We start from the raw sequence: 14507 nt of genomic DNA, 5'->3' as shown, positions 1-14507 counted from the left end.
GATGTTATTTAATCAAGAAATAAAGCAGCTGGTTGGAGTATAATCTTTTATTTTTCACTCAAAGTGCTTGTAAACAAGAGTGAGGTGCAGACAGTGAAGAGCTTAACACAACAAGGCATAGAGTTGTGGACACAATTTAAAAAAAAAAAACCCAAAAAACAATTTGATCATTTTAGTCATAGTACAGCGTGAAGTTGGCTCAGGCAGTGGGAACAGTGTGTGTTGTGGGATTATAAAGTGCACGCCTTCTTTTCTTTTTTTCTTCTTTAAACGGTGCGCATGCGGGTTAAATGAAGTAAGCTTTAGCTTGGGGTTCACTGGATAAAAAATAATACCAGCATGAATTAGGAATGTTCCACATCAGCATCTAATGAAGTCTGAAAACAGTCTATCGAATAATTTACCTCGATCCATTCAATGTCTGTATAAATACATGAGAAAACCCTGAACAGTTTGCTCTCACAGGCTGGTATGAAGACACAAAACATGCACCCAGGTCATCAGCAATTATATGTTGATACATATAAACTGTATATATGCATACATGCACAACCTTGGGAGGTCACATTTATGATGCAATCAAACCACGCGAGAAACAGTACAAGAGAAGTACAATATGTGGCCACCACCTTGTAGTAAAAACATTAAAAACACCAGTCAGAGTCGTATTTCGTTTTAAGGTTGAAGGCACTCATGCAGCCCTGGTGTTAGAATGAACAAAAATAAAGCAGGTGACAATGGTCCTTAGCATACTGACATGATAAAAGTTTTTCAATTAAATATATGCATTGGCACATAGGAATACATATTTTGGCATGTGCCATAAAACTGGCCCTGACATGGTCCATAATGCACAGCTTAGAAACAGTGAAATCCTCCCATCTGCGAACAATGAACATCTTGTGAAAACAGCTGCTGATGACACAGAAAGAGGATATGAAGAACATTTAAAACGTTTCCACTGGACGGGCAGCGTACAGCCTCATATTTACAGAGGTAAGTAGAAGAGGACAGTTATTGCATAGATGTCTCTGGAAGGGAAGATGGAATGGGGGAGCTCTGGAGAGACACACCGGTTTGTATGTGGTAAGATTTCTCGTAAAAACACTTGGGAACAAACACAATAATACAACAATGTATACTGATAACGACTTCAGCTATCAGAGATCCTGGCTTTCACTGGTATCGGAATACTGCAGAAAGATTCTTATCAAAACAGCTTATCAGTTACAATTATTATGAGCTGAGATATGCAATGAAAGATCTGCAAAATATACATTAAATCTTCGGTATCAGTGTATAAAAACCTTGGCATGTTCCCAGAGCTCACTTTCCTTCTGGTTTGGTCTCCTTCAGGACTTTTCTCCTCTGTGCCTCCTTGAAAGGTCGCTTGCTGCTTGTCCACCTCTTTGATCACTTCAGGGCTTGCTTTGACCAGCAACCTGCAGGCTGCGTGGTTCAGGTGAAACATCTACACATGCTTTCTGGTGAGTGAGACCTCGTCGCCCATGGCTACGCCTCCGTTGCCCTGGAGACCGCCTCGGACTGCCAGGCAGCTTTGGGGGAAAAGAAAAAAAAAGGTAGCAGAGTCAGTTACAAAGCAGATTTTTTGATAGTAGAGATTAAAGCTGTCATGAATAATCCCCAACTTGTTTGATAAATGATTAATTGGATTAAGTAATTTTTTAAAGAAAAATCAAGTGATTACACGTTCTCTGACTCCAGCTTCTTAAATTTGAACATTTTGTGGTTTCTCAACTCCTGACTCATGACAGTAAACTGAACATGTTTGGGCTGTGGGTAAAAAACATTTGAAGACGTCATACTGAGGTTTGGGTAATACTGATTTTTCAGCACTTTCTAACACCAAATTTTTCTAACATCAACAAACCCAGCTCTAATTGTATGGGGGCATTATTGTAGCAAAACTATTTGTCCATGCGTATGGAGAGTTGTCTGTCTGTATCTCAATCCATTTGTCTGAAGTGAGATTTGTCAATGAAAAGTTCGCAGTCGCAAGAAGACAGATAACACCAACTATCTATCAAAATGAAAGTGAGTTGCATTTTTGCACTTAAAAGTATATTTGCAGAAATATCAACAACACACATAGATAATTTCAACAACAGGCTGCAATTAATTTCCTCTAACTCCAAATCAGCCATTTGTGTGTTCACTTTATTGTGTAAACTGTAAGGAGAGTGACACACACTGCCGCTCACACTTCACTTACCTGTTCGTGTCCTTTCTCATCATCTAGTTCGCTAATGGACTGCATGAGGGAGAAGAGGTTCATCCTGCCACTGCGGTTAATGCTTGGAATAACCTTGAGATTGCAGACAAATAAAAAGATTTTAAAAAAGAAAAACAGCTTCAGATGCACTGTAGGTGTGTGAGAGAGTAAACATGGCTCTGCAAGGCTTCTCACCTTGTCTGGTTCATTTACAGTGATGACAGGACCGAGCTGCCCCGCACCCTGGATAGTGTCAGACTTGGAGGCGGGATTTTCAAACACCTGGGGGTATATGAGAAGATAAAAGAGTTGAACACAAAACAAATCTGCAGGATTCAAAAGGTTAAATATCGATGCTATAATTACCTCATGCTCTTCCTCTGAATCATTTTTTTCATCTGGATTGCCCAAATCTTTTTCATCTGGACTCTCCACGTCGTCCTCCTCCTCATCATCAAGTCCCTCATCGTACTCTTCTTCTTCTTCCTCCTCTTCCTCGCCTTGCTTTCCTTCCTCCCCTCCTTCCTCGTTGTTGACTGTTTTTTGTCTTTGGTCTCTTGACTTTCGCCTCCAGAGTGCGCTGTGACGCTGCTGACTGGATTGACGTATGAACAGACAACACAATCCTCACATGAACTCCCAAACCAGTGACTAAAAACGCAAAACATGTTGAATTTTCTTTAAATAAGAGCTTCCATGTCATCAATGCCTTTGTCACATTGGAAATCACATCTTCAAACAGCACTGGGCCTGACCTCGCTTGGAGGATTCCGTTGTAGGTCTGCAGCTGCTTCATGAAGCCCTCGTTGGGTTTGACGATGGACCGGCGATCCCTGACATAGGGCAGCGCCACGTCCAAAGGCCAGTGCTGTTGCTTCATGGCGTAAGCAATCACCGTGGATGCAGAACGAGACACGCCCATCTTACAGTGCACCAACACCGCCTGCCCACTCTTCCTGCAGCACACAGAAGTGAAGAAACACTCACTCAGTGGTTCAGTGGTTATGGTGGACAAACATTAAATTAAGTCAACATTAAGAGACCTGCTACCCTGCAGAAACACACATGGTGAGGTGATCACCAGCTTAACAGTTGCACATGCAATACTCTTTTAAACACTTTGTAGTGGAATGCTGCCAGCTTGCGAATAGATGACAGCTCTGATAATACCAGCTGGCTTATCAGTTGGACAAAATTCAGGTAAGACTGCCAGCTTCGATTTATTTTCCCACAGGGTAACCTGGCCTTCTCTTTCAGGAAAAGCGCAACTGAAAAATACAGAAGCAGCATTTTTCTGTTTTGCTGTTTAGATAACAGAGTCATGATGTTACACAACACAACATACATTTGTGGACGTCATTCACACGGCTTAAACTGAAAGGGAACGCAAGTCACAGTGTGGCAACAAAACCGTAAAATTGCTGGTAAAGCAAATCTAGGAGCAAAGTATGTAAGTGGATAGTTCAACATTTTCTAGTAAAGCTGAATAAAAAGGCTGATAACACTGTCATCTGTGTCCAATAATTATGAAGCCACAAACAGCAGCCAGGTTCCTTCAGTGCAACATAAAGAGCAGAAACAAGGGGAATCACCAAGAAACTCACCAATGTGTCATATTTAGTTGTTTTTTTTACTATTCATACTAAGATGAAACAACACATATAAATATTATCAAAATTTAAATATAGCCAACTGTAATTTCCAAATCACAGGAGCTGCAATTTTTTTGATGAATGTAAAATTTGTCACAACAAGCTATTATAAATGCAGCACTGCAATGCTACAGAGATACCATGGCTACAAATTATATCTACCAGACAAGAGGAAACATGCTTGAACCACAGTGAAAACCACATTATTAGCATTCATATATCACTTTATCGAATATCACATAATCACCATATTCAGTGAAAAAGAAACACAAAAATTACCACTCCTGCTGAAATGAACTCATCGCATTATCTGGTATAATAATCGCAATGCACTTTTTTCTTTTTTTGCATATCAATCAACCCTAATTCATATAAAAAGGTGAAGTGCAGCTGCCTGATACTTGCTCAGGGCCATGAAATGATCTGATAATTAAGAGTACGTTTCAGAGCCAGGCTGTTTTCAGTCTGTGTTGAAGCTAAACCAGTTCTCTCCATATTTATCTAACTGGAATGAGGGTAGTATCAGTACTACAATCTAACACTCCCCCTACCTTTATGCAACTATCCCTATTTGCAGAGTTTCATGTTTCTGATCTGCGGCTGCAGGCTCCACCTTCTAGTACGTTCTGTACTGGGTTGTGTTACAATACAGGCAGTCATAATGGACAATTAGTACAAATGACCTTGTAGTATAGTGAGATTTAGTGTGTCACACATTTAACCTTGTGACTGAAGCAGTCACAAGTATATAAAACTGTTTGATATGAACAGCTGGTAATCAGGCAGATCTCTATGTGATGTGGTTCATAACGAAAATATGACAGAAGTGTGCTTGCATACAACTGCAGTCCATAATGGATTGTGCAATGCCTTCCGCAAGTCAGGCTTTTGGTGGTGCAGGTCTACCTTGCAGCGTTGATGAAGGCGTATGTGTCGGTCCAGTGGGGGAGCAGGTCGGTGGCTTCCACATCGTACACTCTGATGTTCATGTAAGTGAAGGACTCTGGGAAAAAGTTGTCAATCTCCCTTGTTACATTCAGAATGTATCCAATGCTGAAAAACATACAGAGGTCAACTCAGTGACACAGTGGTGACTCAGCAAAAACACAATGCATGGTTCAGCATTACCAATGTCATGAGACAATGGAATATAGAGATGAACAACAGCACACAGAGCTACAGGGAATGCTGTAGGCAAAAAACACTGACTTGTTTTTCTGCAGCTCCTCAAAGTTTGCTGCGTTCCACTCAGAGCCCTGCAACCAGAGAAAGAGTTTCAGTCAAGGCAAGAGAAGACAAGAAGGAAAGGGCTGACAGAGCCATCTTCCCTATCACTATTAAAACAGATCTCCCACAAAGGGGAAGTTGCAGTCACATGACAACATCCTGGCAAAAGCATGTTTCCGTTAGTTTATTGACTGAAGCACAGGAAAGGCTTCTCATCATAGTAGGAAAATAAAGCCTGGTACTATATCTAAAGCTGAATAATCACTCACAAGGTAAAGGTAGTCAAATATTTTGGAGGGCTTGTCCATCTGAGCCATGGTAACCAGGATCTCATTGTCGATGTACTCCTTGTAGGGTCTCATGTCAAAGCCTATCCTGCTCTGCAGCGCAGAGTGCACCTGCATCAGCAAATGAAAGTTCAAATACACAAGCACTCATATCATCATATTTTTGGACCTGTTATTTCCCTCAGACATGCTTTAGTTATTCTCACTTTTTTCAAATCAACTTCCCCTTTCTGTCTGCTCACATGTCTCACCATTTTAGATGTGAGGTTGTCCAGGTCTTCTGTCCTCATGACATCTCTCAGGTGCTCTTTGATCAGTCTCTCGTTGGAAACTCTGTCTGGCGCGCTTCCCGTACAACAAAAATTAAACTTAAGCACAAGCTGACTGGTGTACACATGAAATAATAACAGATGACAACCTCCTATTTATTTCTAAATTCACAGCAGCAGGCAGTGGTGAAATGAAACAAGTACTATGTTTAATTACTCTTCAAAATATCCACTCGCTGCTGCTTCAAAGTTTTACTATATTTTAATTCTTAGTTCACAGTTGCAGCTAGTTACTTTGCAGATCAAGATTTTACATACTAAATATTTGACTGTCCTGAAAATGTGATGCATTGTTGCAGATTTAACTACCACTGTTGAGTAGTTACAAGAAGCTCAACCAGCTCTACCATTAAAATATTTCTAACATAGTATTCCTTCAGCTTTAATTGTCTCTCTGCAGAAGAAGCACTTACCCCTACAAACATTTTATACTGTATGTGCATTTTTGTTATGAATGTATTCATATTACCCACCACCCCTACTTTTAATCAGATAAATAATCATCTTCTACCTCTGGCAACAGGAAACATTGGTCTGGCTTATGCAGATACCACAGATAGAAGAACAGGCACTGAGGTGACATTTAAACAGGAACAGCTCTTACGTCTGTCCATCACTGTCCCTGCGGACCGACTCCAGGTCATTCATGGCCTCCCACTCATTGAGGCAGAAGCGATCAGACTCGATGTGGTGGTGGTAGTGCTGAGCCCACTCCAGCCCACTGCCGGGGATCACAGCTGCCTTGACTGCCCGCTCACAGCAGCCATGCAACACCTGCAGCACTGACCTTACAGCAGTGCAGGGAAGGGGGAGGAAAGAAGAGAATGTCAACATGTATATCTGAAAACATAAAAGGAAATATCAGAAGGGCTATAGAGATGAAGAAGGTATGTAGTACTTTATGAAGCGATGTGCCAGATGGCAGCGTGAGGACATTCATATTTGAATTTTAGCAACTGGGTCTCAGCAACACTCACCACATAGTCTGCATGGAAACCGGCTTAAAAATTCTAGTTTCTTCTGCGGAGGTTACGCTGAAACCACTGCAGAAAAAAAGACATAAATATGAACTTCCATAATTAGGTCTGATGAAGAAAAAGAGAAAAACAGAAGCACTACTGATAAGAAGCATCATTGGGCCACAGTGTCTCTGACAAATAACGCACAGGGAAATTATTCAGCGTAAATTGGTGATAGTTCTTGTGAATGTAGTGGAGAATGAAAATGTGAGAACCGTGACTCGAGAGAGAGGAAGTAGCACAGTTGTACGTGTGACCAGCCTGATGACGGTGAACATGCTGGTGTGACATGGCAACCAGTCAAAGCATCTTGTATCGCACTCAGTAGACGACAGCAGATTAGTTAAAACACAGCAGTCTACAACAGTGTCCCCCATGACACGTTGATCCAACTTTTTCCAGCTCCCAGTGCTCTTCTCTATATCCTACTCAAAGCATCAGTGGCTGAATGGCTGCCACAACCAGCCACAGCAAGAACAAGAATCCTAGTAGATCTTTACATTCTCTAATTTCAATACAAAAACACACAATCTCCATGCTTATGTAAGGGTCTGACTGAGTGACAGAAGCAGTTGTAATTTATGGGGAATGATTCAACTCCAGAAATAAGGACATTACTCATTCAAATTATTTCTGGCCAGAATCCCAGATATCAGGCTGCACCGTCTGTGCTGCAGCCTCACAAACTTCTCGCCTGTGCTTTTATACATTTAATTCAATCCCTAGTTCCCTTTTGAAGCTTTCCTTACCCATCTCCGTCCAGATAAACTTGCGTGTCGCTCCATATTGGCAGAACCAGACCGATGGTGCACTGGTCACTGCAAAGAGACGAAAGGGACAGAGACACAACACAAGAAAAGAAGTTGTCAACTGAGCAGATGTCTAATCTTGTGCACTTTTTGTGGAGATCAGCTGGTTACACACACCTATCTGAGCTTGGGAAATCCATGCCCAACAGGATGTTCTCTTGTTTGTTCCCCAGTGTGGAGATGACAATCAGATACCTGACTCTGGTCGGGCTTACAGACTCCAACTGCACTGCCTGCATGACAGAGGGACAGAGACAGAGCATGTATTAGACAGGAGGATGAAATTAGTCAAGCCAAGTTAAATTAACATGCTTTTTATGTAACATTCTGTATCTGAAGTCTAAAGTTGCCCACTGCCTGATTACATGCATTCTGTGCAATTTATTTTCCCTCGCCTTCCTGGAAAAACAAAATCAGGGAAGTGAATGTTGTGTTTGTTCAGAAAAGTCAAGATACTGGCTGTTGTCCACTGAAAGGACCATACTTGTGCTCTTTATTGACTTGATTTAGCCCATTACCTCTAAATCGTCGATATTTAACATGAACATGCTTAGATGAATCTAATACTTAATGATTACTTTAGAAAAATAGATTTGGATTCTAACCATTCCTGGGTTTTCCATCACATTTAGCCTTTTTGACAAAGTTTCACAATTGATGGACAGTAATACAGCTGAGTTGAATATGTGGAAATCTCATAAAGCCCTGATTTCAACAGCGAAATGCTAAACAACAAGGCTGCAACTAACAATCATTTCCATTGTCCAATAATTGATAAATTATCTTCTTGATTAATCAATTAGTTGGTCTATACAATTACAAAAAATAGCAAAAAACTTCAATCACTGTTTCCCAAAGCCCAAGATTCTCTTGTGTTGCCTACAACCCAAAGATATTCAGTAGACAGTCGTAAAGGAGCAAAGACACCAGAAAATATTCAAAGTAGAAGCTGAAAACAGAGGGTTTTCCATCCATCCATTATCTATACACCGCTTAATCCTTACTAGGGTCGCGGTGGGGGGCTGGAGTCTATCCCAGCCGACTTAGGGCGAAGGCAGAGGACACCCTGGACAGGTCACCAGTCTATCACAGGGCTACACTTAGAGACAGACAACCAAGCACACTCACATTCACACCTACGGACAATTTAGAATCACCAATTAACCTCAACATGATTTTGAACTTGTGGGAGGAAGCCGGAGAACCCGGAGAGAACGCAAACTCCACGCAGAAAGATCTCGGGTGTCTTCACCGGGACGCGAACCAGCGACCTTCTTGCTGCGAGGCAACAGTGCTAACCAACTGCGCCACCTTGCAGCCCACAGAGGGTTTTGACTTTATTTTTTAAAAAACTACTTCATTAGATTAGTCAGTGATCAAAATAGTTGCTGATTACTTGAGTAGTTGAGAACTAATAGGTTAATTGTTACAGGTGTATTAAACAAGTTATCTGATGCTTATTATCTGTGTTTGATGGGTTTCACAATTTCAGCTGTATTGTCTTGCTATGATAGTATAACTTACAAAAAACAACAAATGCTAAGTTTGAGGGATTACCCACATTAGTCATCGTTCATGTGAGTGCAAAGAGAACGTTTTAGTGATGAAATACATTCAGCAAAAAAATGTGGGAGAGTACAGAGGAAAATTTAGCCTGTTTGAGGCAAACTCTCTGAACTCCACAACATTAAAAACAAACAAAAACAACAACAATACTTTAGAGTAGTTTCTATTAAACTACTTTATTAACACAAAACAAGAAGGTGACTAACCTTAGCCATTAAACAACACGTCGAAAGTGCTGAATCCCAATGTGCATCAACGAAATTCAATTCAATTCAATTCAATTTTATTTGTATAGCGCTTATTTACAACAACAAGTCATCTTATAGCGCTTAACAAAGGCAGAGACAGCAACACCCAACAATCCAAAACATTTGGATTCCCTATAGGCTTCAGCAGTCCTCAAGCAGTCTGCAACAGTGGGAAGGAAACCAAAAGGTAAACAGCAACAACAAGCTGGGGTCTCCCTCCCCAGCCAAGAGGGCTGTACTATGAAGCTGGGCTTTCTGTGTTTAAGTCAGCTCAACAAAAACGAAAGCCCCAGTCAGAGATAACAGGTATCACAAAGGTGGTTATCAACTTTCTTTGTTAACTCAGGGTTTTCACTTCAAACTTTGTGAATGTTCACATAAAAGGGGTCATTTAAAGCATCATGCAAGTTTGTTCTGCACAGAACACAAGGATTGTGCGCCGCCTACTCCAGTCAACAGGTTGTTTTAATGGAGAACAACAAGGTATATGAAAAACTAGTACGTTAAGAAGCGCTGCAACTGCAAATGATGCAATACAGGGATTCTGGTAAAATACTATTAAATGTGTGTTAATATATATATTTTACCAATCAATGCAGTCACTTATTTCTAATATCACAGCTGCTAAACTTTAAGCTTCATATATTTAAACACATTATATTGACGTGCATTTCAGTCCGACACTGTCCCATAATGCAGGATATGCAAGACATACATTTTTGGCCAAATCATGAATTAATTGTAATGTCACTGATTGAAAATTCTCTTTAATAAATACCAATAAAACAATACATTTTCTAATCCGTGTTAAATTAGCCGCAGTACCAGCAGTGTAAACGGATTTGACAGCAAATCAAGACCAACCATAAAAACACATTTATGCGATTTTTGCATCAGCAGGTGAATACATGTCAGGTTCTCTGGCAACATGATGCATACAGTGTGTAAAGTTCAGTGGACTAATTTATATGGAAGGCAGCATGAGGTCATGGATGCTGAGGCCCTAAAAGTGAAACTGGCTCCAACAATCAACTTTTACAATGCCATTAACCATGAAACTATTTTTAATCCAGATCTGTCACAAGCCACCTAAAAAGATCAGTATATGCACCAATACTGAGACTTGGGTTTTCTTTACATCTTAACCAGCTGCATATATGCATGAACTTGGCATACTGCAGTTGTGGCCTTTACCTGAGATGTGATTATACAACAGACGCCTTCCCTTAGCAACCTAAGTCACAAACAAAACTCTTTCCGAGGGACATTTTTCTTATTTCACTGATGCTGTTTGCGTGTAGACATGAGGCCTCACCAGCTTGATGGTATCTTCTGGTCTGAGCTGTTCAATCATGGCATGGAGGTGTTTGTGTCGTGTATCTGACGACCCACTGCTTTGCTCCACCGGAGAAGTCGCAGTAGGGGAAGTCTCCTCATGAAGGCCAACATTGTCGCCCTCTTCCAGCAGAAGAACTGCCCCTTTTACGAGGGCAAAGCTCTCCCTAGAGACAGACAGAGATCAGTGAGTTTAGCACTGCTGTCATCAAGCAACCAGTTATCATTATGTTGGGAGTTTAATTAAATGACAATCAGAGGCGACACTGGTGTACAGCTACCTCTTCTGAAGTCTTCCTCTTTTTTGGAAAGTTTCATCCTGAAAAGATAAAATAAATCACAAGAAAGCCCCATGAAGAAGAAAATAAAAAAATATTCAGCCTCTTATTAGGTTTGTATGTGTGTAATTCAGATTTTGTGCCGAAACCTGCGTTATGCCATCTTATCTTTTTGTTTTACTGATTATTTTTTAAATTAAACTTTAGACATTCTATGCATTGAACCACACTGTGATGGGTTTTTTTTCTTGGGGCTTTTTGTAATTGTGAAAAAGCATGGAGGACATACGCACATCTCAAAACAAGGTCTACGCAGATGCTGGAACCGTATAACACTAATTAATATGAGAAAATGGGGCACACTGTTTCTAATGCTCTTAGAAATTTGTATTTTAAAAGTGTAAAAAGATCATAACAGACTTTCTAGGAGCACTGGAAGCAGTTTGTGATGTTTTTCCTGTTGCAAATGTGGACACAAATGACAGAAAAAAGTGTTCAGTAATTCTTGGGTGAAATGTGGGTGAACACAGATACAGTGCAGCGGTGAGGAGACAGACACAAATAGTGACATGTACACAGAGTGAATGAACGGGAAGTGGGTTGAGAAGGTTAAAAAAAACAAAAAACAGAAACAGTGACAGTAAATATTAGAAGAAAATTATAAGAAATGAAGGAGAAATGCAATGCAAGAGAGGGGAGGGAGAAAGAAACAAGAGAGAAGTAGCAGTGGAAACAAGGGTTTACAGAGAAAGAAACTTGAGACAGTAACATTACCTGTTACGCAACTGACAAGTCCAGACAGAGTCAAGAAAAAAAAAAGAAATTAAAGAGGAGAAGTGGGCAGGAGCCAGGGGAGGAACGATGAGGGTTTGAAGAAGAAAAAAAAAAAAAAGGAGAAAACACAAGTTAAGATAACAGAGTGATTAGATTCTGTGGAAAAAAATATGCAAGAAATGGACCCGCAGTTAAGTTATTTATGGTTTAGTTGGCGATGATAAAAACCAGAGGAAAAGCCAGGAACTCGACATAACATTTAATAATTTTCATGACAGAGTGACAAAATGTAAGAAGAAGAGATAAGAAGGACAGAGGCTGATGATACAGAGTTTATATGATTATGCATTGAACAACTACAGTGAGCATTTAGACAGACATAATGTGCCACTCTCTGACAACGCTGCAATGAATGTGAATGGGAGCTAAATCACGTCGATTGCACTCTATCTGTGGCATGTTTTCCTCATAAGCCTATCAGTGCAATCACATCCCTGGCAACCGCTGTAAAACAAAACTGCCTTGTTATCATTCAGGCAAATGTAGCGATGATATCCACAAAGGGACACATTCAAGTGCGGCTGTTTTTTCTAAAGACCCTACAGGAGCCAGCACAAACAGCCCGAAGTCAACTTTCTGAATCATGCTTTGTAATGCATGAGTAAACAACTTCATATCTGAGGATACAGTGCAAATTGTTTGTGTACAACAAGGCATGTGGCTGGCTGAACTCACTGGAGCGGTGGAGATTGATGGGATCCTGTGCAGGGTCACCAGAGCCATTGCAAAGTACAGGTCTGCCTCCACTAAACCTGCCGCTTGTTGCAGGCTCAGACAGGCTCTGCAGGTTCTTCAGTCAAAAGTGTGCCGTGGGTGGAGCCAATACTGGTATGTATTTCTGAAATGACACAGATATTTCGGTCTGATTACACCCAATGAACAGGCTGTGTATGAGATCCCTGAAAGCAGGCCACGTGTCAGATTTAGGGATTCCTCTGAAATTGCTGAAATACTTTTTACAACAGCTTCCTAGTTATCTAATCCAGGAGACGTAGGGTTGGACATTATGAGCATATGTAATGTGAAAAATATTTATCACCTTCTTTTGTTTATTATATCTCTGGTTGTATTAAACCACTACCGGTAAATCACATGACTTGATTCACAGGAATTTTGCATAAATGTTATGAAATGTCAAGATGTTGTCAGTAGTTCTCCTTGACAGCACCTTTTTTTATTTTATTTTTTACAAAGTCACCTAATCTACAAAACAATGTAAGAAATTGTGATAGATGAGTTCTACGAATCTCACACCAAAACAGAGTTTGTCGTCATTGTTTCCATGTACAAGAATGAAACAGCATCTTTTCATGACTCGTAATTTTTTTAGCAACTTTAATCACAAAAACGGAAGCGGTATAAAAACAACATGAAAATTAAATAAGATCAAGTAATGATTAGCTCTGCGTCTAACCACTATTTTCACAGAGGAATAATCTAATTATTTTATCAATGAATACATTAGCTGTTTGGTCTATGAAATGTCACAAAAATGTTGATCATTGCTTCCTAAAACAAAAACGGATGTCTTACAATGTCTTATTTTGTTCACAACACAAAGATACTCAGTTTACTGTCATTAAACAGTAATGCAACCAGAAAATATTAAAAATTTAAGAAGTTGGAACCAGAGGAGTTTACCTCTACACATAAATTACTCAAACTGATGGATCAATTAGCAAAATAGTTGACAACTAATCGATTAATGGTTGCAGCAGAAATATTGATAGTTGACTTTAATGGATATTAGATTCTAGTGCAAGGACTGCTGAGAAAGTGCAGACATTGTGCCTCAGGTAATTACGTACAGTAATGTCGACCACTAAAAAGAAATGCTAAAATTTGTCAAGTTAATGCATATCCAATTAATCTTCCTGAAATCTTCCCAGGAGGGTTTCTTGGTCTGTTGACCAGCGCAGTGACACGAACACAAACGTGTCCACGCCTGAATTATATGACAGCAAATATGGGATACGGCTCGTTGCTCGCAGCTAATACCGTGACTTAATTCCTGAGATATTTGGCAGGTGAGTAATCGTTTTAATATCGTGGGACGAGCTAAAAACAGACCGCGGCTCGTTGCTGCAACAAACAACAAGCTAGCAACAGTCTGTGCCTGTTAGAGCCCGTCCAAGCTAACGACTGGCGGTAACGTTTGCTGCTGCTGCCACTGCTGTCAAAGCGCCAGGAATTCACACAAAAATGCCGCAAAGAAAATCAGTTTTCTCACCTTTCCAGACTGGGTCCCTTCTCTAATTTCCTGCTTCGGCGCCTTCTTGTTTCTTCCGTAGCGTGAGTTCCTTAGTCCGCCCTCAGCCAGGACCTCACCATTTACAGCGCAGCGGCTGGAGGACAGTTCAGCCCGGAGCCGAGCGGGAGGAGGCGCTGACGTCACACGTACGAAAACTTCTACGAACGTGAACGAGATTTACCGAGTGACCCAAAGTTCAGTCAGAGTGCACAAATGTTTTGGATTGTGTCACACCTCCCCCTGATGCATTATGTTAGTCTTCTCTCATGGGGGATTTACAGTTGAAAAGGGTTTGTTGTATTCTTTGTAAATATTGTGTTAATAACTGGAGGCCCTCAGTGGAGGGATGTACAGTCGTCACTGCAATCAAGTGTTTTCTGTTACTGTCAGTCAGATTTCTGCACCTGTTGAAAGGTATTTTGGCCCACTGCTCATCAGC

At 40.6% G+C, this 14507-nt stretch overlaps 1 protein-coding gene across 1 annotated transcript; it reads right to left on the bottom strand.

Annotated features, from left to right (window-relative positions):
- Positions 1-32: 32 nt before the first annotated feature.
- On the bottom strand, positions 33-14186 carry si:ch211-203d1.3 (protein phosphatase Slingshot homolog 3). Its single transcript, XM_008293133.1, has 17 exons — positions 14048-14186; positions 12493-12655; positions 10987-11024; positions 10686-10872; positions 7674-7789; positions 7497-7565; positions 6706-6771; positions 6333-6515; positions 5651-5744; positions 5382-5510; positions 5095-5141; positions 4792-4938; positions 2989-3189; positions 2600-2828; positions 2429-2515; positions 2234-2326; positions 33-1556 (listed from the first exon to the last, which is right to left on the bottom strand). Exons 2-17 carry the CDS (start codon positions 12538-12540, stop codon positions 1419-1421), a joined length of 1872 nt encoding a protein of 623 aa, XP_008291355.1. The 5' UTR covers positions 12541-12655; positions 14048-14186; the 3' UTR covers positions 33-1418.
- Between the last annotated feature and the right edge of the window lie 321 nt (positions 14187-14507).

This window comes from Stegastes partitus, unplaced genomic scaffold, assembly GCF_000690725.1.
Source record: "Stegastes partitus isolate 25-593 unplaced genomic scaffold, Stegastes_partitus-1.0.2 Scaffold860, whole genome shotgun sequence".
In the NCBI taxonomy this organism is placed as follows: Eukaryota; Metazoa; Chordata; class Actinopteri; family Pomacentridae; genus Stegastes; species Stegastes partitus.
The sequence above is the reverse complement of the archived record's forward strand: the minus strand, read 5'-3'. Positions and strand labels throughout refer to the sequence as shown.